Raw genomic sequence first — 22,528 nt, 5'->3', positions numbered from 1 at the left:
GAGGGCACCTGACCCAAGATTTTTAAGGGATGGTAAACTCCTCCCTCAATGAAGAATCTCCCTGGGGGCAGCTGGGTAGCTCAGTGGATTGAGAGCCAAGCCTAGAGACGGGAGGTCCTAGGTTCAAATCTGGCCTCAGACACTTCCCAGCTGTGTGACCCTGGGCAAGTCACTTAACCCCCATTGCATACCCTTACCACTCTTCTGCTTTGGAGCCAATACACAGTATTGACTCCAAGACGGAAGGTAAGGGTTTTAAAAAAATAAATAAATAAAATGAAGAATCTCCCTCTCCACAAACACATCAGCACCATCTCTGCATCTTCTCATCTTAGAATGAGAGCCAGATGAGGCAACTTGCTCAGATCTCAGAGTCAGGATATGGCAGAGTCAGGACTTATGACTCTGAGACCAGCTTTCTTTCCACTCTACCTCTTTTTAAAACTATAGAATCGGAGCAGCTGGGTAGCTCAGTGGATTGAGAGTCAGGCCTAGAGACGGGAGGTCCTAGGTTCAAATCCGGCCTCAGACACTTCCCAGCTGTGTGACCCTGGGCAAGTCACTTGACCCCCATTGCCCACCCTTACCACTCTTCCACCTAGGAGCCAATACACAGAAGTTAAGGGTTTAAAAACACACACACACACACACACACACAAACTATGGAATCATGACTTTCCGAAATTTTAATTTTTTATGTTGAGAGCTCATGTACTTTGTCATGCATCATATGAATTACATATAAAAATTATATAAAGAATAGAAATTTCTCATTAGGAAATTGAAGTCTTGTTAATAGAACAACATGAACTTGGCACAGGTAAAAATTACAAAAAGATTGGTTATGATAGAAAGAAAAAATTAATGCCAATGATAAGAACCAGTTTTGTTAGAAGAAAAGTTTGCTATGTACAATTTTTTTTTTGAGAAATGCCAAATTTTAACTTTTTTATGAAAAGTCTTAAGGCAGATATGAATTGGAGAAAGGGTATTTCAGTGAGAAATTTATGCATTGTGCCTAGAAAGGAATCTTTCCTAGTAATTTAGAATGAGTAGGAAAAGGTATAACAAGATAGCTCTGTGTTGACTATTTAGGCCTTACAGTAGTTCCTGTTCATCCCATTTTTCTGTTCAAGTTCATGGGAACTAGTAAAGAGAAAAGAGAAGCCATAATATGAGGGCAATAGTGGGATATTCTATTCCTTGTCACAGATCTTCCAAATTTCACTAAGAGCCTACAAGAACAGGGATGATAAGAAATAACAAAATCTGTGCAAGGACAGAGGCATAATAACCTTTTAGGTATCATGATGCTGTTCCCCATACTGGTAGGGGGAACCTAGTATTGTGGGGAGGAAGGGACACAGAGCAGAGCCTGGGAAAGGAAAGAAACTAGTGATTTTTTAGTTAGAGTTTTACATTTCAAGACATTTACATTTCAAGAATTTTTTTAAAGATTTTTAGAAAATTCCTTTGCTTTTCTGCCCTAACCTTGTAAATGGAATGAAAATAAATAGCTCTAAATTGATTATGGTAGGCTATGCTAAACTTTTTCATTCTTTCTATCTATTACAATTATTCTGTGTAGTTATATCATGAAAGGTAAATTCTTTTTGCATTGGATAGCACATGATTGAATTATGCTTTCTACATATAGCTTTTAATTTAATGAAACATAACTGAACAAAGTTTTTCTCCCACTATTCAAGGTATCAATCTTGTATTTTTCAGATTTCTGATTATACCATGCTACCAGATACAGCTATGTTATCAGAGCGACTCCGAGTGTGTCTTCAGGAGGGTGATGAGAACCCACGTGACTTCACAACTCTCTTTGACTTATCCATTTATCAGCTGGATACCACTTCCTTATCTAAAGTTATTAAGTGAGCACCTATAAAACTTCTCTTTATTTTTAAGGATTTTTTTTGAGTATTTAGCTTTCAAACATAAATTTAGAAATAGAAAGTGAGGTTGTTAAGACTCTACTTAGGCTAAAGTCAATGAACCTCTTGACTAAGACACCATCAGTTAGCAAAAGTTTCTGGAAGGCATTTCTCTTGTCTTGTTCCCTTTACTCCTTCTCCCAGAATAACTGGAAATAGAGTCACTAGAACTGGAAGGGATATTCAAGATTATGTTGTCCAACTTCATTTGGCTGATAATAAAACTTGTAGGGTTAATGTTTCTGGGGGCTCCTTTCACTTTTTATGAAAGATTTCATCATTTAGCTATATCTGCAAGACTATATGTTGCAGAGAAGATGCTGGCCTGAATTGATAGAGGGAGTTTCCTCGTATAGGAGTTCTTTGTTCTAGTGAAATCACAGGTCTAGTCCCAATTCCTTTCCCTTTTCTACATTGGATCTCACTGGTGAAGTAGTGGCTTGTGTGTAATCTGACCCATGTTTTGTTAATCATTTTATATAATAGTATAATGGAAAGAGCACTAGATTTCTGATGACATGGATTTGAGTCCTGCATCTGCTTTTTACTAGCTCTGTGACCTTGGGAAAGTTACTTCCTATGTCTTGGCCTCAATTTCCTATAAAGTGAAGGGGTTGGGTTACATGATCTTTAGGATCTCCTCTAACTTTAATAAATGATGAATTGTATTTTATACTTGTTTAGATTTGATGTACTGATAGGGCTATTCATAATCACGTTTATAGTTTATAAAAATCTTCAAATGAAATTTTAATAGTACTATTAAAGTAGCAGACAAATAGTTGAGACTACTTCTAGAATTTGGATGAGTAAGAATGCTTAGGAAACAGTTAATGGGTTATGCCAGGTTGTGGAAAAGTCAAGAAAGATCAAAGTCAAGAAGAGACTCTCAGATTTAGGAATAATAAGACCTTGTGAATTGGTAACAACGGACCTGTTTAAAGTAGTATTTGAAGAATACTAGTGAGAAAAGCTATGCTAAGAGAGTTGGAAAGGAGACTAGATAAAAATGAAGTCATAGTATAAAAGTGACTCAGCATTGGTTATTTTCCTGCTAAGAGCCAAAGAATTGTAGAGTAGCTCTCAGAACTGAAATAGCCAGCCAGAGCTCCTCACGAAGGCAGCAGCTCCCCATCTGGTAGAAAGTGGTATTGGAAGAGGCCTCAAAGGTACCAGGCAAGGCCTGAGCAAAGTATATAGTTTTTTCTGTCAGCTCCTTTTTCATGTGATCAATGTTAGAGGGCTTGCTGCTTCTTGCTGTTACCATCTCAGCTTTCAGTCACAAGAAATCTTGGGATGAAGACATAGGGTTCAACTACTTTTTCAAAAGCCCTTTCTCAGAAGGATAATATCTTTGACTCTTTCATCACTGTGGTACCAATTCTCTAGGCTGACTTCAAGTCATCGTTATTCTGTAAATTCTTATCACTCCTGGATATTCATCTATTTAGTTATAGATTCATAAAATAGAGGCTTTATAAAAGCATTTCAGGGCCAGAAAGAAGCTTAGAGGTCATCTAGTATGCCTCATTTTACAGATGAGGAAATGGAGGCTGAAATGTGGAAGCCACTTGCCCAAGGTCATATAACTAATAGGGAGGTGGAAGTTTGTTCCTTTGCTGTCTTCTGTCATTTTGAAGTTCTAGGGATTTCTTAGTTTAATAAAGTCTCCTTTAGTGCCTGTCAATCCAAGTTTAATACTAAAGATGGAAGTGTAATATAACTGTTTGCTTTGATTTAATGGTTTGATTTAATCTCCATCTCTGCTGCTTTGCTCTCATGAGAGTTAAATAACAGACATTTCAGTTGCTTTTTAAAAATTTTGACTACCATACATCTGTTTTGTACCTTTTAGCAAAAGGGCAGCCATGACTGCTTTCAAACTCCTTTTGGGGGTTGGGGGGTGGGCAGTATTTCCATGGTTATAATTATTCACAAAACACTTCTGGTTTCAGAGGTATTCTATGAGGAATTAGAAAGCTAAAACCCTTTTTAGCTCAGTATTCAGTCTATTTAGAACATTAATGATGATAAAAGCAATGATAAGTGAAATGAGAGAATAAAATAGGTACTCGGGATCATAGAGTTAGAGCTGGAATGGACATAGCCTAGCCTTTTATTTTATGGATGAGGAAACTGAAGCTTGGAGAGGTTAAATGAGACAAACTGCCAATGCCTTCTTCTGCCCGAATTATTTTGTATTTATTTTACATACACCCATTTTATGTATACTTGTATATGTCTATCTTGTCTCCGTCTCCCCCTTTTAGAATGTAAACTTCTCAAGGTCAGGTACTGTTTCATTTTTATCTTTGTGGTCCCAACACTTAGCAGTGACTAGAACATAATATAGTGTATTTTCATTTGATTTTCACAATAGTCCAGTGAGATAAGTAGTATAAATGTTATTTCCCCCATTTTACAGATGAGGACATTGAGGCTTATGGGAAAGTGACTGAAAATTGCTTAATCACTGACAGAATTTCATTTCCAGAAGATAATTCCAGAGTCCTTTCTATCATATCATATTGCTGTAATGCTATAATGTAATCTGAAAGGGGGAACATTTATATTTCCCTTTGAAATAGATCATAGGTGTTTTCATTTATTTGTTTTTCATCAGCTTTACCTTCCTAATTTAGGTTTTCCTTAGGCTGTTGTAATTAGTTTGCATTTCCGAGCACAACTCAGCTAATCAAAATATATGATAGATTGAATAGCATGCTAAGTGGTGGTAGGCATGTCAGTATTGATCTAAAAATTCATCCCCAATAATAATTTGGGTAATTAACTGAATTTATATAGACTTTGAGTCAAATTTCAAAAAACTCCATAATAGATCATTTGTCTGGCTAGGATGAGACCATGGCCCTTCCATATTTGTAATTCCATTTGGGTAAAGAACTTTCACTTTGGAAACTCCTTCCACCAGTACAGATCAGTGCCTCATCCAAAACTTATTCTTAGAGACCATAAGAAGTTTTGATTTTTTTCCTCATGGGAGAATTCCTCTCCTACATTAACAAAAAACAAACAAAAAACACCCTTATCTTCTCTCTTACCACTGATACGAAGTATCTGTTCCAAGGCAGAAGAGTGGTAAGGACTAGGTAATTGGGGTTAAGTGACTTGTCCAGAGTCATATAGCTAGAAAGTGTCTGAGGCCACATTTGAACCCAGGACCTCCTATCTCCATGCTGGTCTCTTTATCTACAGAGCCCCCTCTACCTTTTAGAAGAGACTCCTAAAAAAAGAGAGAGAGAGAGACAGAGAGACAGAGAGACAGACAGAGACAGAGACTGACTCCTAATTCAATGATGAAAAAAAAGATTTGTCTGAAAAACACCTAAGTAAGAATGGGCTGGAATAGGCCTTCATTTAGGCAAAAACTCTTTATGGAATCATGGAATATTAGAGGCAGAACTTTTCCTAAAGAAATCTGTCATTTTACAGAAGAGTAAATTGAGGTTAAGTGATCTCCAAGATTATAGGGCTAAGAAATGACAGAGTTAAGGATTTGAATTTACATTCTTACCCTTAGTCCTTGTTTTCTCCACAATGTCATTTTCTTTATGTAAGTAAAATGCTTCAAACTTTAAGCTATAGTCACATTGTGAGTTAAACTGAATTCTAAAATCAATATATTAATTAGTCATGTTTGAAATTGGCACTTTGTCTCTTCCAATTATCCTCATTTAAGAAGCATGGATTGTTGTTTTGTTTTTGTTTTTGTTTTTGCTTCTCTTAGAATTGACAGATAAGAAATATATATAGGATATATATCTTACTGATATATATCCTTGCCTGACCTTGGTCATATGTTCTTCTCTTTTGACAGAGCTTACGAACAATTAAATGTAAAGCATGAACCTCTCCAACTTATTCAACCTCAGTTTGAGACTCCATTACCTGCCCTTCAACCAGCGGTGAGTTGCCATGTTTTTGGAATATGTTATAGAGCTACCTAGTATTCACTTTCCCCAGTATACCTAGTTGCAGAAATAAGGCTATGACAAAAAGGGTGATAAAGAGAGCAAACTAAATCTGATTAAAATATGGAGATGCTATCTGACTGTGCCTTGCCAAGGTTCAGAAAGGGCCCAGAGACTTTATATCCTGTCAGGCTTGTAGAAGTGAGGTTGGAAGAACAGCAAAGTGTTCATCTTCTTACCTTTGAACCTACTTAGCAGAGGGTAAACTGGCATTTTTATACATAAATACCTACTATTTTATAAATAGCCCATTTTTTGAGGGGTATTTGATATAACTTCGGAAAGAGGTTTGTATTTCTTATTCCTATGTTCTTAAATTGGTAAAGAAAATGCTACTTCTACCACTTTGTGTTTGATATCAATCAGGCTGCATAAGCCATCTAATTATGGGGGTATTCAGAGAATAACCAGATATCCCATTTGGGAGAGACTGAGGGGCTATCTAGCTCATCCTATATTGGCAAGAAAAAATCCTGTATATCATACCCCACAAATTGTCATCCAGATTTTTCTTGAACACTTCCAGTGGAGAGGAACCTACTATATCAGTTGACCTACAAACATTTATTAAATCCCTACTCTAGACTTTTGGATTTTTCAAAGGTGTCCCACTCTTTATGACCTCAGTCAGGGTTTTCTTGGCAAAGATAGGAGTGGTTTTCCATTTCTTTTTTTATCTCATTTTATAGCTGAGGAAACTGAGGCAGACAGGGTTAAGTGATTTATCCAGAGAGCAAATAAGTGTCTGAGGTAATATTTGAACTCAAGAAGATGAGTCTGTCTGGCTTCAGGCCCAGCACTGGGTCATCTAGCTGCCCTTTGGGGCTAAGTGCTGGGAATATAAATAGAAATGAGACATTCCCTGCCCTCAAAGGAGCTTACATTCTGTTAGGGGCTTCTTCATCTTCGTCTTGTTCACAGATAAGTAAACACAGGATATATATCAAAAAATACACAAGAGATTTGGGGATTGTAGAATACTAACAAGAAGAATCAGAAGTCTTCTTGTAGGAAGTGCATATGAACTAAATCTTGAAAGTAGTTCCAGGTAAGGCAGCTAGGTGGCTTGGTGGATAGAGCACACCAGGCCTGGTATCTGGATGATCAGGGTTCAATTCTGACCATAACACTTCCTAGCAGTGTGATTGACCCTGGAAAGTCAATTAGCACCATTTGCCTAGCCCTTGCCCTTCAGTCTTAGAGGTGGTACTAGGACTGAAAGTAAGGACTTAAAGAAAAGGAAAGAGAGAAAGAAGTTTTTTTTTAAAGGAAAGAAAGAAAGGCAGGAAGGAAGGAAGAAAAAAGAGAAAGAATGAATGAACAAATGAATAAATTCATGGCTTGGCACACAGTCTTTGTACAAGTAAGCCATAATGACTGAAATGTACATTGTGTGAGGGGAGAAAATGTGCCACCCCCTCAGGAAAAGGCTAAACTCATGTGTTTTATGTGCCAAAAGAAAGGGTTTGAGATTAACCTAAAGGTTGTGGGAGCCACTCAGTCTTCTTGATCAGAGGGAAGATAAAGTCAGATCTCCATCTTCAGGCAATCCATCGCCCTTTAGCATATCTCTCATTGTTAAGGTTTTCTTTATGTCAAGCTAAAATTAGTCTTTTTGCAACTTCTGCCTTTTGCTCCTAATTTTTGCCTTTGTGGTCAAATAGAACATGTCTAATATTTCTTCCACATGACAGTCCTTCAGATATGTGAAGATGGCTTTCATGCCCCTTCTTTTCTCCTCCACACTAAACATTTCTAATTCTTTTATTTAATCTTAATGTGGCATGAACTTGAAGCCCTTCATTATACTATTTGCTCTCTTCTGGGTGCTCTGTAACTCATCCTAAAATGTGGCACCCACAGCAAGACACAGTATTCCAGTTATGGTTTGGCCATGGCCAAGTACAGTAGGCTGATCACTTTGGCTAATCCTGAGGCTCCACCCCTCTAAGTGCAGTCCAAGATGACATTAGCTTTCTTAGCTGCCATGTCACATGTGAGCTCATACTGAACTCATACAGAACTACCATCTAGTCATGTCACTTCCTTCTTGTACTTACTTGCAAAGTTGATTTTTTGAAACTAAATATAAGACTTTATTGCTATTATTAATTGCATCTTATAATGACTTGTGATCTTATCATCCATAGTAGCTAGCTGTCTCTCCCAACTTTGTGCCATCAATTAATCAATAAACATTTATTAAATACCTACTATGTGTCAGGCTCTATGCCAAGGGCTAGGAATGCAAAGAGACAGAAAACAGTCTCTGTCTTCAAGGAGCTTATAATCAAATGCAAACAAATATATATAAAACAAGCCATGTACAAGATAGATAGGAAATGATAAACAGAGGGGAGGTATTCAAATTAAGAGGAGCTGAGAAAGGCTTCTAGTGAAAGATAGGATTTTAGTTGGACTTAATGGAAGCCAGGAAGTTCAGGAGATAGAGATGAGGAGGGGTAGTATTCCAGGTAATGTTTATAAATTTGCTAAGAATTATCATTTTCATACCTTTATTTAAGGGACTGATAATTTTTAAGCTTAACACACAGGACTGAGCACATATTCCCTTGGATACTTCACTGGGGACCTCTGAGCTTACCCTGGACCATTAATAACAGCCTAATTGTACTATTATTTAGAACTATATGTATATGAAGGGAAAACTCCTTGATCTCCAGGAGTTACATTCTGTTGGGGGAGACAACATACATAAAAAAGAATTGAATGAATAAAAAAAATATATGGTAGTAAGAAAGGGAATCATGAAAGGTTTCCTGATGTTTGAGCTGTGTCTTGAAGGCAGAGTGATTCTATGAGGTAGATGGGAAGAGGGAGTATTTTGTAGGTAGGCATTCAGGATAGCCAGGGAAGAAGCACTGAGATAGAGTTTGGAGGGCCACCTGGGAGGAACAGAGAAAAGGCTGGTTTCACCGAACCATTTATCCTTAGTTTTGTGGACCAGCTCATTTAAACTTCAGTGTTCTTGACATTATGCTTATAGATCACTGCCATGCTTTTGCTCATTTCAGTGAATCCAAGTGTGACACTTCACTCATTTCACTTGACCTTGCTAGATCCAATCAAAAGAGTTTTTTTGTTTTTGTTTTTAAACCCTTACCTTCTGTCTTGGAGTCAATATTGTGTATTGGCTCCAAGGCAGAAGAGTGGTAAGGGTGGGCAATGGGGGTCAAGTGACTTGTCCAGGGTCACTCAGCTGGGAAGTGTCTGAGGTCAAATTTGAACCTAGGACCTCCCGTCTCTAGGCCTGGCTCTCAATCCACTGAGCTACCCAGCTGCCCCCTCAAAAGGGTTTTAAATCGATAAGTAATGTGGGGTGAGTGATGGGGATGGAAACTGCCTATGTGTGTAATTATATCCATGTATATTGGTCTCACCGCCTGTTCTGCTATCTTCTGCACATGGCTTAGCAAGTAAATGCTAAGTTGGCTAGTGAGTTTCTTAGTCTCTTTAGACAGTTTTCCCTACTTTCTTCCTTACCTCAATTGTTTGTGTTCTCTGAATTTCATTTGGGGAAGTTTCCTATCCTTTCCTGAGCTGACTTCTGAAGAATTTTAGTTCATGGAGTTCTATTCATCTTTTCTTTTTTTAATTAAAAATTTTCTTCAAATATATTTTCTTTCCTTCCCACCCACCACAATGAAAAAAAAGGCTGGTGGGAGTGTGTTGGTGGAATCTTTATAACAAATATTCATAGCCAAGCAAAAAAAAATCCCAAAATGGCATCCCAAAAAGTCTTTCAGAGTTGTTTATCTTTATGGTGATTATATACATATATATAATCACTATAATATATATATAATTCTTTTGGTTCTGCCACTTTTGTCTTTATCAGTTCATACATGGGTCTTCTCTGAAACCATCTCTTTCTTACAACTCAATAGTATTCCATTACATTTATTTAGCATATGTTGTCATTCCCCAACTGATGGACACTGTGATATTGAAAATTTGGGGGTCCTTGAACTAATTTTGAGGTCCCTGATCCAAACTTCCTGTGGACATTTAGGGGACTTGAAACTACATTTCCCATGATTCCTCTTGCACAATGAGGTGGACAGGAAGTGTGATCAACATAGAGGTATAAAGACTCAGGACTTGATTGGTACTTTCTTTTCCTGCAGCTTGGTGGGCGGAGGTATGGTGAGGCTTTTGAACTAAATGGCTTCATTTTTCTAAATGGCTTTCAGTAAACCCTTTGAAACCATAATATTTTTAATTCTGTCCCTCTATATTAATTTTATTTGTTACAACACCCTCTGAACTTCTAGTTCTCTACCACAAAAAAAAATGATATAAATATTTTTGTATATGGGAATCCTTTCCCTCCTTCTTTGATCTCTTTTGAGATATAGACCTTAGTGACATTACTGAGTCAAAGAATACAAACAATTTAGTGATTTAGGGGGCATAATTCTAATTTGATCTTGAGAATGTCTAGAGTAATTCACAGCTGCACCAATAGGGCATTAATGAACCTGTTTTTCCATAGTTCCTCTAACTTTGTCTTTTTTGTCATCCATACCAATCAAATGAATATGACATGGAACCTTAGAGTTACTTTAATTTGGGTTGCTGTATATGTAGACCTTCATAGCAGCATTATATATACTCTCAAAAAAAGTAATCCAAACTGGAAACAACTTGGAGAATTGTACAATTGACCTCCCCCTTCCCCTTTTAGAAAGCTACATGTTACAAAATATTTTCTTTTAGTAAAAAAGTTGGTCTGAAGTTCTTGGTCCCTCCTTAATAAGAAACTTGATTAGTTTTTTCTTTAACTATAAATTCCTAAACAGTGCCCTGAACCTAAAATGTTTTATTCTCATTGTTACCAAAAGCCCAGCTGCTTTCTAAGAGGAAACTAGGTGAAAGTTCAATGCACTCTTTTAAATTCCTAGCAAATTAATTAGAGTGGTAATTAAATTACCACTTAAATTAAATTAAATTTAGGGTGGAAACACCTTAATCTAGTTATGGTCATTACCTATTTCTTTAGCTTACTAGCTATATGAGCTTCAGATGGGATAATATATATGAAATGTTTTGCAAACCTTAAACATTATGTAAATGCACTATTTAAATTATCATCATTTGTCTTTTAGTAGCCTTGTCCAACTCCTTATGTGTGACACCATTTGGAGTTTTCTTGCAGAGATTCTGGAGTGGTTTGCCATTTTCTTCTCTAGCTCATTTTACAGATGAGGAAACAGAGGGAAACAGGATTAAGTTACTTGTCCAGGGTCACATAGCTAGTAGGAAAATGATTCTCCAATGATTTGACATTTTTAATGACTGATGCTTTGTTTCATGATTCAAAACTGTTAACAAACTTTCACCTGAAAGTGGTTTAGCTTACTGTAGAATTTGGCCCTCTTTTGGGAAAATGACTTGTGCAAAATTTATAAAGGCATGAGAATGCTGCCCTTTAAACATTTTTTTCTCTGTAAATAAAGAAGCTTAGAATTAAAATAATTTAATGAATTAATTTGTTGTTAGTCAATTATCATCTGCTATGTGCTGGGCATTGTGCTAAGTGCCAGGGATACAAAAAGAGGTAAAAGACCTTAAGGAACTAAGAGCCTAAGGCTGGGAGACAACATGCAAATTAAAGATATTCAAACAAGCTACATACTGGCTAAAAAGGAAATAATTAAAGGATAGGAAGCACTAGGATTAAAAAGGGTTGAGAAAAGCTTCTTGTAAAAGATTAGATCTTAGATGGGACTTAAAGGAAGTTAAGAGACAAAAATTAGAAGGAAGAACATTCCAGGCCTGGGGCACAGCCAGAGAAAATGCCTGAAGCCTAGAGATGGAGTGGCTTGTTTGAGGAATAGCCAGGAGGCCAGAGTCACTGGACTGAAGAATAGGTGGCTGGAAATAAGATATAAGAAAATTGGAAAGGGAGGAGAGAGCTAGGTAAAGTAGGGCCTTGAATCCTAAATAGAAGATTTTGTATTTGATTCTGCCAGCAATAAGGAGCCATTAGAGTTTATTGAATAGGGAGGGGGCATGGCTGAATCTGTGCTTTAGGAAAATCACTTTGGTGGTTGAATAGAGAAGAGATCAGTGTCTTTGCCAGGCTTGTACCCAAAACACAATGTTGAATTTTACTTTTCACAAACTTAAATGTCAAACAATCAAGAAATATTTAAATTGTGAGACTTTAATAGAATGCTAAAATGCAATTAAGACCAATAGATATGAAGTATACTAAACAGAAGGAAAAGAATGGAGAACATCCTATTTATAATGGAAAAAGAGGAAAAAAAAGAATGAAAATGAATGGCTAACAAGCCTTCTGGAAAGCCATTTGGAATCATATGAAGAGAGGAACTGAAATGCCCTTAACTTCTAATTCAGAGATTTCACTGCTAGGCCTGTACCCCAAGGAGGTCATTTACCAAAAGAAAGGCTCCCTGCTCTGGTTACTTAGAGCTGCACTACTGGTAATGACAAGAAACTCAGAGATGGCCATTGATTAGGCAATGGCTGAACAGATGGTGGCCTATGAATGTGATCACATATTGCTGCTGTATAAGAAATTAGATTGATCATTTTATCTTCTCGCTGACAGGAACAGTGTTCTGCACACAGTAGGTGCTTAATGTTTGTTGAGTTGACCTTTGGATCACCCACAGCTCTGGTGTACTTCTCACATAGTGGGCACTTAGTAACATCAAACTTTGTGTCTCATCATCTAGCCTAATAGCTGCTTTTAATTAAATTTGTTGATTAAATGTCTGTTAAAATAATGTAAGTAAACTTGCATCAACAATTGATGTGGAATTGGTGAAGGTGTGTAATAGATGAGCAACAGGGTTAGGTGGGAGCTCTTAAGAATGGAATAACAAATGAAGGTTTTCACATAAGGGAGGAGTGGAAGGTTTCTCAAATTGTCTTCCTACACAAGCTAAAACAGTGCATTCTGAAATCATGAAATAAGAATATTTTCATTTTAGCCTTTTTAATTCATTTCAGAATTTTCAATAGCTTAGGATAAACTTTTCATAATTATTAACAAAAGATCTTTTATCCCTAGGTTTTTCCTCCCAGTTTCAGAGAATTGCCTCCACCTCCCCTGGAATTGTTTGACTTGGATGAAACTTTCTCTTCAGAGAAAGCACGGCTTGCTCAAATTACCAATAAGTGTAAGCTTGATTGATTTTTTTATCTTGAGGTTTTTTTTCTAAATACATAACTGGAATATTATTAATAAAAACCATTTGTTTCACTAAACTGAAAAAAACATGGATAGAATTTTAAAGTATATTTTTATATTTTGTTTACTTCATGTAAATTATGCTGATTTTTCCCCCTCAAGTGGCTGATTATCCCAGTTAATTAGACTGTAATGCTAATAAATTGAAGGTATGGGTTTTATTCCTTTATGAACCATTAAGTAGGCACAGACTGTGCTTTTAACCCAAGTTGCCTCTCACAAAAATAATCTGTTTGGTCCCAGGGTAGATTAAGCAGAGAATATGAATGGATGAATACAAATCAGTCACCATTACCAGAAAAGAAATTAGAATGTACACACACAGTTGCTACTGGGCCAAAAGTGTCATCTTTGCTTGATATATAGGAATATATAGAGAGATAGAAATATAGAAATGAGAGTTCCAAGCAATCATGATTACTCAAACCAGTAGAGTTTCTTCTAATGAGAAATGTCATGCCTCTATCAGAATTAATAAGATATCTCCATACAAACAATGGGGTTCTAAAGCTTCTGATACTATATGTAACTTTAACAGCATCTCCCATTTGAAAATTTTAATTTAGAGGTATCCAAAGGTCTCAAACAATTAATTGTAAATATGTAGAATGTGGTACATTTTAAACTTTTGGATGTACTAGGAAACAGTGGTGAGTTGAGTGTGCCTATTTTTTAGGTACTGAAGAGGACCTGGAATTCTATGTCAGGAAATGTGGTGACATTCTTGGAGTGACCAGTAAACTCCAAAAGGAACAACAAGATGCTAAACATGTTCTGGAGCACATATTCTTCCAAGTAGTAGAGTTTAAAAAACTGAATCAGGTAACATGTTTTGTTACATACCAAATACTAGAATTATTGTTTGCTTCCATCTGAGAGCTGGATTTACAATTTTTTAAATGTCATTTAAAATTCTGATGCAATAAATCATTTTTCGACAATAAATATAAGGGATTTCTGCCATGTGGATTGAATTTTACCTTTGGTTTAATATTATCATCCCTGTCTTTATTCCTTCTAGTTTGAAAAAAAAAATGCTTTTTGACTGCCTTTGCCCCCTGCTGTTAGTGTTCCTGTTAGAAGGAATGGATTATGTGTTGGAAAATAATTGTTGAAAATTGTTTCTACATGTAATTGGGGAAAAAATAGAAATGGATTAATGAACATAAGTTTGAGGAGAGAAGAGGGAAGAAAGAAGGGAATAAATATCTCTTTAATGTCTATTATTTGCCAGGCATTGTGTTAAATGCTTTACAAATATTACTTCATTGGTTCTCGGAACAACTATGGGAGGTTGGTGTCATTAATCTCCCCATTTTACAAATGAGGAAACTGAGACAAACACAGGTTAAATGATCTGCTCAGTCACCCAACTACTAAGTATCTGCATACAGATTTGAATTCAGCTCTAGGCCCAGCACTCTATCCATTGTGTCACCTAGTTACTGTGGAGAGGTAGCTCTTGTTACCAGTATGGCAGTAAGAGGGCCCAGGCTAATTTATTCTAGTAGGCAAACTGGAACAAGTAAGCATGGGGGCAGCTAGGTAGCACAGTGGATAGAAAACTAGGCCTGGAGTGGAGAGGTCCTGGGTTCAGATGTGATTTTAGTCACTTCCTAACTGGGTGACCCTGGGCAAGTCATTTAACCCTGATTGTCTAGTCCTTACCTCTCTTCTGTCTTAGAATTGATACTAGGACAGAAGGTAAAGGTTTAAAAAAACAAACAATTTAGCAAGAAAGTGAATAGGAATTCTTGGTCACTTAGGGATCTGAAAGAGCAATTACTATCTCAGTCATTGGTTTGAAGATATGATCGAGAGCAGGAAAAACACTGGTGATAGGCCTTTGATGATCTTAATAGCAGTGAATGATCATTTTTTAATTTTAGAAATTATATCCAGGGCTGGGTATAGTTAATAATAACAGACTAGCACTTTCAGATTTGCAAAGCATACATGACTACATTTAATCTTTACACCAGTCCTGTGAAATCAGAAGGACAAATGTCACCCCTACTTTATTTAGGGATATTTGGGCTCAGAATTGTAAAAAAACTCCATGAGTCTTAGTGTTCTATCACTGTGCTACCCAGCTGCCCCCGTGCTTACTTGTTCCAGTGTGTCTACCAGTGCAGAATGGCCTGGAGCCAGGAAAACTTGAATTCAAATCTGATTGCAGATACAAGGGCTGATTCTGAGCATATCACTTAATCTCTGTTTGTCTCAGTTTCCTCATTTGTAAAATGGGGATAATAATGGTGCCTGATTCCTATAATTATTAGGAAAACCAATGAGGTAATATTTATAAAGCATTTAACACAGTGCCTGACACATAATAAACACTATAGAGATGCTTTTTCCCTTCCTCCTTCCTCCTTCCTTCTTCCCTCCTCAGATTAGTTCAGTATTACCGGAGGGATTTGAACAAAATTCTGCCTGACTTTAAGCCCAGCTATTCTGTGTACCACATTATCTCTTAGCCATTTAATCTGCATGTTAGATCGATCCTGAATACCTGGAGTTTCTTCCCACTGCTCTAATTAGTGGCAGTTAACCAGCAATTAGTGTTTAAATGAGTAGATTTTAGCATTATATTGAAATTTTCCATTTCTTTCCTCTCTTTTAGGAGCATGATGTTGATACCAGTGAAGCTACATTTCATAGCAATTTTTGAGATTGGTGTCTCTTACAAGGCCAGAAGATGAGGAGATACCAAACAATTAATCTGCTTCTCTCAGTGTCATCTCTTTTCTAACTGTTTTTCCATATATCCATCAAAATTGCCTCTCCACTATGAGCCATGCACTTTTCTATTGTAAATAGGTACGAAGTTAAAGACTGCATGTCTTCTATAGCAACTAGGCAGGTATATTATGAGGATTGGTAACTATCAAAATCATTATGTAAGATAAATGCCCCATATTTTTTTTTATTGAAACTATACTTTTGTAATATGAGAAATATTCTTACATTAAAATGTTCTCTTTCAATCCCAGACCTGTCTTTGTTCTTGTTAAAGGTAATCTGCTTCAGGTTTTTGTGATACTTGTACAACTTTATTTTATGCCTAATGAATAATAAATGCTATAGAAAATAAGTTAATTTGCAGAATCTACTTAATATAATGGATCAGAAACAGAAATAAACAGACTCAAAGATTTGTAAAATCCAGCCCTATCCTAAGTTCTACTTCTATATCTCTAATAACCTTTGGGACATCACAGAATTAGAAGTGCCTTCTGTAACATTTCCTCTAAGGTCTCTTCCTTCTCTGAACACTTCTTAGGCCCTTAAATATAAACTAGTAAATAATCATTTGTTTTATGCTAATTACGGTGTAATTAATGGTGAGAATGGGTTTGACTAAATTATAAGAGTAAAAAAATGTTGTCGTCGCCGTTTATAGGAATTAGCCCTTAAGTCACAAGACTGTTAGTAGCTCTAATAGCTTTATTATAGTAAGATAAAGATAATAAGAAAAGGAAATATAGAAAAGAGGTAAAGAATTACCTAGCCCAATAACCTAAAGCCTAACAACCCAGAGTCTGTCTCCGAATCTCAGCCTCAGAAACAACAACCACTCCCCCAGCTTTCTGCTAGGTCTCACCTTATATGCCATCCCTTTCACCCAGTAGCTCTCCTATATCACCCCCCAGGAACCAATCACAGTTCTTCAATTAGCCTGGTACAACCCAGGAGGGTAGAGCCTGTGGGATCAATCCCCTGGTTGCTGATTGACCCAAATTCAAAACAAATGGAAGGGAAGTCTAAATCTCTGATTGATCAAATCAAAATACAAATTCCCTTCTCACAACAGTCATCCCTCACTATATCCCAGTTCACTTATTGTGGTTTCACTGTATTGCCGGTTTTTAAAAATATGTATATCTAATTCTGTATCTCGGATTGAGGGATTTTGTAGATGAATACCATACTATAACAATGGAAATGCATTACACCACTACTGCTTGCACAAGATTGCCAACATGAGATTGTACACAGCACACTATTGATTGATGGAATGAAAGGCGACCAACTACAGTGCTGTGTTGTGTATCCTGGGTGCTGATTGGCTCAGTGATTGTACTTCATGGATTTTCACCTATTGTGGGGGGAGTCTTTGGAACATAACTCCTGCAATAGGTGAGGGATCACTGTATTCATGTATGAAAATAAAAACTTGCTTACAGCTTTTCAAAAAAGACTATTAACTTTAATAAGATTGCAAAAAAATTATTTTATTTCTGTGATTCATTCTAAATTTCTTTTATTGTGTATTAAATGTATTCATTAATCCACAGGTATTTATGAAGTGCTTACTATGTTCTAGGCACTACAGTAGGCAATAAAGACTCAAAAAAAAAAAAAAAAGAAAAAGTCCCAGTGCTCAATGAAGTTTAAATCCTATATGAGGAGACAACTTATACACATATAAGTTTATATAAAAATATCTCAGGCAGTTCTGGGGAAGACACCAACAGCCAGAAAGTATCAAGATTTTATCATTATTATTATCCCCATTATATAGTTGTAGTTACTGTCTATATTCTTTTTTTTTTAACCCTTACCTTTTACCTTAATATTAATTCTCAGACAGGAAATCAACAAGAGCTAGACCATTAGGGTTGTGGCTTCCTAGCTAACACATAGCTAGGAAGTGTCTGAGGTCACATTTGAACCCAGGCCCCCTGACTCCAGACCTGGTGTTCTATCCACTGCCCCCAGTATCTATATTCTTTTGATTCTGTTCCATGTTCAGTTGTATCTGACTCTTCATGATCCCATTTGGAGTGATACTAGAGTGGCATGTCATTTCCTTCTCCAGCTCATTTTACAAATGAGGAAATGGAGGCAAACAAGGTTAAATGACTTGCCCAGGGTCACACAGCTACTAAATGTCTGAGGCCAAATTTAAACTCGGGAAGTTGAGCCTTCTTGACTCCAGGTTCAGTGCTCTATCCATTGGGCAACCTATAATTCTGTTCTCTCTCATGTTAAAATTCCTAAATGGATTTTAAGTGCTTACAAGGAAAGGAATATATTTTATACTTTTTAAAAAATATATTCTTCATAACACCAAATACATGGGAGAAGCTCAATAAATACTTTCTAAATGATTAAATAAATCAGTGAGAATATGTGATGCTCCTTAAGATGAGAGAAAACATCAGTGTTGAACTATACGGGGGAATCATTCAGGAAACATTTAAACATTATATACTTGTTCATGAACTTGACCTTTTTCTTCTTGGACCAAAGGTAGCATTTTGTTCTGTACCTTATTAATGCACTTAAATATTATTGTGTATTACTATTAGCTTTGTGTGCGTTATGTCCCTGCCAGCTTTTATGCTCTTACGGAATTAAATCCTGTTTTCTCTTTTCTCTTTTTTGCAGAGCTGTTACTTTACATAATGTCTTGATCTCTCATGTTTAATTCAGATAGACCTTGACTTGTCCATGAAATCGTAGGCTCTTTGTAGTTATGTAGACTATGTCTCATGGGTATATAGAAAATTAGTAATTAATATTTGTTGATTTGAAAGGGTTCTGAGGCCATTTTCAACATCCTATGATCTTTATTGCTTATCCATCCAAAGCATATTATGCTTTCGTATTTCTGCTGTATGGTTTCTGTCTGTCTGTCTCTTGCTTTTTAATTTTTCTCTCTCTCTTTCTCTATCTTTTAAATCCTTACCTTCAGTCTTAGAATCAGCACTGTGTATTGGTTCCAAGGCAGAAGTGAGGTAAGGGTAGGCAATGGGAGTTAAATGAGTTTCCCAGGGTCACACAGCTGGGAAGTGTCTGAGGTCACATTTGAACCAGAGACCTGTCTCTAGAATTGGCTCTCTAACCTCTGGACCATATATTTTCCTTTGCCTTTTTCTCTTTTAAGACACATTTTCAAGTTCTGTGGTTTTGTTGCTGCTTTAGACTTTGAGAAAAGAAAAATGCAGCATTATGATAGTTTGAAAAATGTTGATAATTGTAATCAGATAATTTTTATGATCGAGTGATATATTAGATATATAAATTATTGAAATATTGATATTTTGCATCTTTGACACCTATACTTTAAATTATCCTCCTCCAGCACAACCATTGGTTACCTTGCCTCTCAGACTTCACAGAGCCCTTTATTTGCACAACTCTTTAATGCAATTCTTATGTACTCAATTTTATAGCCATCTCTGTTGGCATTGCATTCCTTCACTAAAATTGTTAGCTCTATGGAGCAGATACTGTAACTTATCTAAATTTGGTATCAGCTTGGCATAATGCTTTGCATTAATTAGAGAGAAAATAAATGCTTGTTGATATTTAAAAAAATGAATTAAATCACAACCAATGCTCACATGTGTTATCTTTCAAAGAAGGGCAATATATCCTTATTTCAGTTATACTTCCATTGCTCCCAATGTGATTGAAATGCCTCTTGGGGACTGTATCCAGAAGCTGATTTTCAAACCATCTAAGAAAATGTGTTCTTATTACTTTATTTTTGATGCACAGTGTAATAATTAAAATGGGTTTGCGGGGGGGGGGGGGGGAGGGCGTGGTGGCAGCTGGGTAGCTCAATGAATTGAGAGCCAGGCCTACAGATGGGAGGTCCTGGGTTCAAATGTGGCCTCAGCCACTTCCCAGCTGTGTGACCCTGGGCAAGTCACTTACCCCCCATTGCCTAGCCCTTACCACTTTTCTGCCTTGGAACCAATACACAGTATTGATTCCAAGATGGAAGGTAAGGGTTTAAAAAATAAAATAAAATGAGTTTGACAAATATAAAAGTTGTGGTCACCGTTTATGTAGCTTCAGTATTACAGCAAAATAGTGATAATGAGAGAGGGAAATGTAGGAAGGAGGTAGAAAATATTGCCTAGCTAAAAATACCCTAAGTCTGGGTTGGAGTGCCTCCAGACCACAGATGTGAATCTCACCAGCCCACAAGAGTGTCTCCAGCCAGGTGTTTCAACAACCAAAGACAGCTGCAAAGGGCAGTCTCTCACACCAAGGAGGCAAGAGTCTCACCCGAGTAAGCATCCCTCTTTAGCCAGAGTCTCCATCGTAGAAACCTGAATCTTCACCAGAATCCAAAGTCCGAATCAGGAAGCCAAAATCCAAAGTTGCAAAAGAACCTCACCAGAGCTCATGCCCACAAAGCAAAAGATCACACAAGACCCCCACGGTGCCAGAGGCTCCTTATACACAGTTTTCTCTCCATCAGCTCTCCTGGTCACATCTCAGGAATCAATCACAGGCTCCCAATTTGCCTAGCACTGCAGGGGGGAGCAGGGGAGGGAGTGTTTGTGGTCTTTAAGAGCATGAACTTTCTTTTCTAGTAAAAGGCTCTTACTAAGTGTTAATGACTTATGAAGTATGAAAGGGGGGGACTACAAGTTCTTGATTAAGTTAAAATAAACAAAAAGTTTAAATTCTCTTTCACAACAGTGTTTGATACTTGGCTCTACTGACCTCTTCAACCTTACCCATTGAGTATATTTAACAATATTATAGATAGAGAAATTTTTTACAAGAGTTTAAAAAACTGTTTTATGCCATTGCAGTTATAGATTTAAATTACTGTGTTTCCATTACAATACAAATATTAGTGACTGTGTAATACTCTAGCATTAAATTTAAAAAATGTTTTAAATAAATTAAAAAAATAAATTAAAAAAATTTTATTTTAAAATAAAACCCTTATATGGTAAAGAACGCTACCCACATTCAGAGGAAGAACTGCAGGAGAGGAAACATAGAAGAAAAACAACCGCTTGAACGCATGGGTTGAGGGGGACATGATTGGGGATGTAGACTCGAAACTACCACACCAATGCAATTAACAACAACTTGGAAATAGGTCTTGATCAAGGACACATGATAAAACCAGTGGAAATGTATGTCGGCATGGGTGGGGGGAGTGCAGGGGGGTGAAGGGGAAAGTAGGAGCATGAATCATGTAACCATGTTAAAAATGAATATTAATAAATGTTTAAAAAAAACCCTTAAATGTTTAGATTTGGAGGCAGAAGTTTTATGTTCAAGTCCAGTTTCTACCACTTACTGTAGCATCACAGGCAGGTTTTTCTTCTCTAGGCCTCTGTTTCCTCTCCTGTAAAATGTTGGGTTTGAACTAGATAATCATTCCTGGGTCACAAACATGTTTAAGAGAAACATGTGTTTGTCATAATTTGAATCACTGCACTGCTTTGCCAAAGGCCCTGCCATGATTTAACAGAGGCTCAGGATGAGGCCCCAAAGAGAGCTCCCTGGAGAGCTGAGGGAATGTGGAGAGCTTGCCCAGCTCTCTGCATTATTTCATGGTCCCTGGGGAGGGGAGAGGACAGAAGATATCCAAAGACCTGGCTTAGTGAAGGAAAGTAGGTCCAGTCTCCCTCCAGCCATGGAGGCCTGGAATAAGTAGTTGCAGTCAACAGAAGGGTAGGGATATGGTTGTGTTCTTGGGAGGTCTTGTCCATGCTGGAGACAAACACTACCATGCATTAGAATTCAGTGTTATCAGGATAAATTATTTAGCAATATTTAATGTAATAACAATTTTAGGCACTACTTGTATTTGATGCAGTAAAATCATCCTATATCTGGAAATCCCCTTTGCCCATCACAAGAACTGTAGGAGGAATATGGATGTGACTATCCTTTATTTACTGATAGGGCAAATCAGGCTTCCCAAAAGTGAGGGAAGGAACACTGTCTAGGTCATGAGGTAAGAAGAGACTTAAACCTGTATTGGTGAACCTATGGTACATGTGCCAGAGTGTGCCGGATGGGGCTGTACCCCTCCCCCTCTCCATGTGCCTGAGGACATTTCTCACATGACCCACCCCTCTGCCCAGAAGCCAAATAGGAGCATTTCCTCTCTCCCCTGTCTGGGGTAAAGGGGGGGGAGGCGGGGGCTTACACGTAGTGTTAGGGTCATGTTTGGGCACTTGGTCTAAAAGGTTCACCATCACTGGACTAGACTCTTTACTACTCTCCTTACCCCATTTTCTGGTAGATCTCTTCAGAAGTAAGCTGCCTCTCAAATCAAAATCGTGAAACTCAAAACTGGGCTATCCTGTGATCCTCTAACATGATTCTTGGCATATGATAGATGTTTAGTAAGTGCTCTCATTGATGAATCTTAAAGATATGATACCCAAGATAATTTTTGTTGTTTTTCAGTCATGTTGACTCTCCTTGACCCCGTTTGGAGTTTTCTTGGCAAAGGTACTAGAGTGGTGTGCCGTTTCCTTGTCCAGCTCATTTGGCAGGTGAGGAAACAGAATTAAATGACTTACTCAGGGTCATAAAGCTAGTAAATGTATGAAGCTGGCCTCTGA

At 37.2% G+C, this 22,528-nt stretch overlaps 1 protein-coding gene across 2 annotated transcripts in view; it reads left to right on the top strand.

Annotated features, from left to right (window-relative positions):
* IFT52 (intraflagellar transport 52) overlaps positions 1-16,179 on the top strand; it is a 45,931-nt gene extending 29,752 nt beyond the window's left edge. For both annotated transcript variants that reach the window (XM_044664332.1, XM_044664331.1), the window contains 5 exons: positions 1,732-1,886; positions 5,785-5,872; positions 13,005-13,113; positions 13,861-14,006; positions 15,811-16,179. In XM_044664332.1, the coding sequence (XP_044520267.1) occupies positions 1,732-1,886; positions 5,785-5,872; positions 13,005-13,113; positions 13,861-14,006; positions 15,811-15,858 (546 nt within the window). In that variant the 3' untranslated portion in view covers positions 15,859-16,179. The remainder of the gene's footprint in view (positions 1-1,731; positions 1,887-5,784; positions 5,873-13,004; positions 13,114-13,860; positions 14,007-15,810) is intronic.
* Positions 16,180-22,528: the final 6,349 nt, after the last annotated feature.

The sequence above is a fragment of the Gracilinanus agilis genome, chromosome 2, assembly GCF_016433145.1.
Source record: "Gracilinanus agilis isolate LMUSP501 chromosome 2, AgileGrace, whole genome shotgun sequence".
In the NCBI taxonomy this organism is placed as follows: Eukaryota; Metazoa; Chordata; class Mammalia; order Didelphimorphia; family Didelphidae; genus Gracilinanus; species Gracilinanus agilis.
The sequence above is the reverse complement of the archived record's forward strand: the minus strand, read 5'-3'. Positions and strand labels throughout refer to the sequence as shown.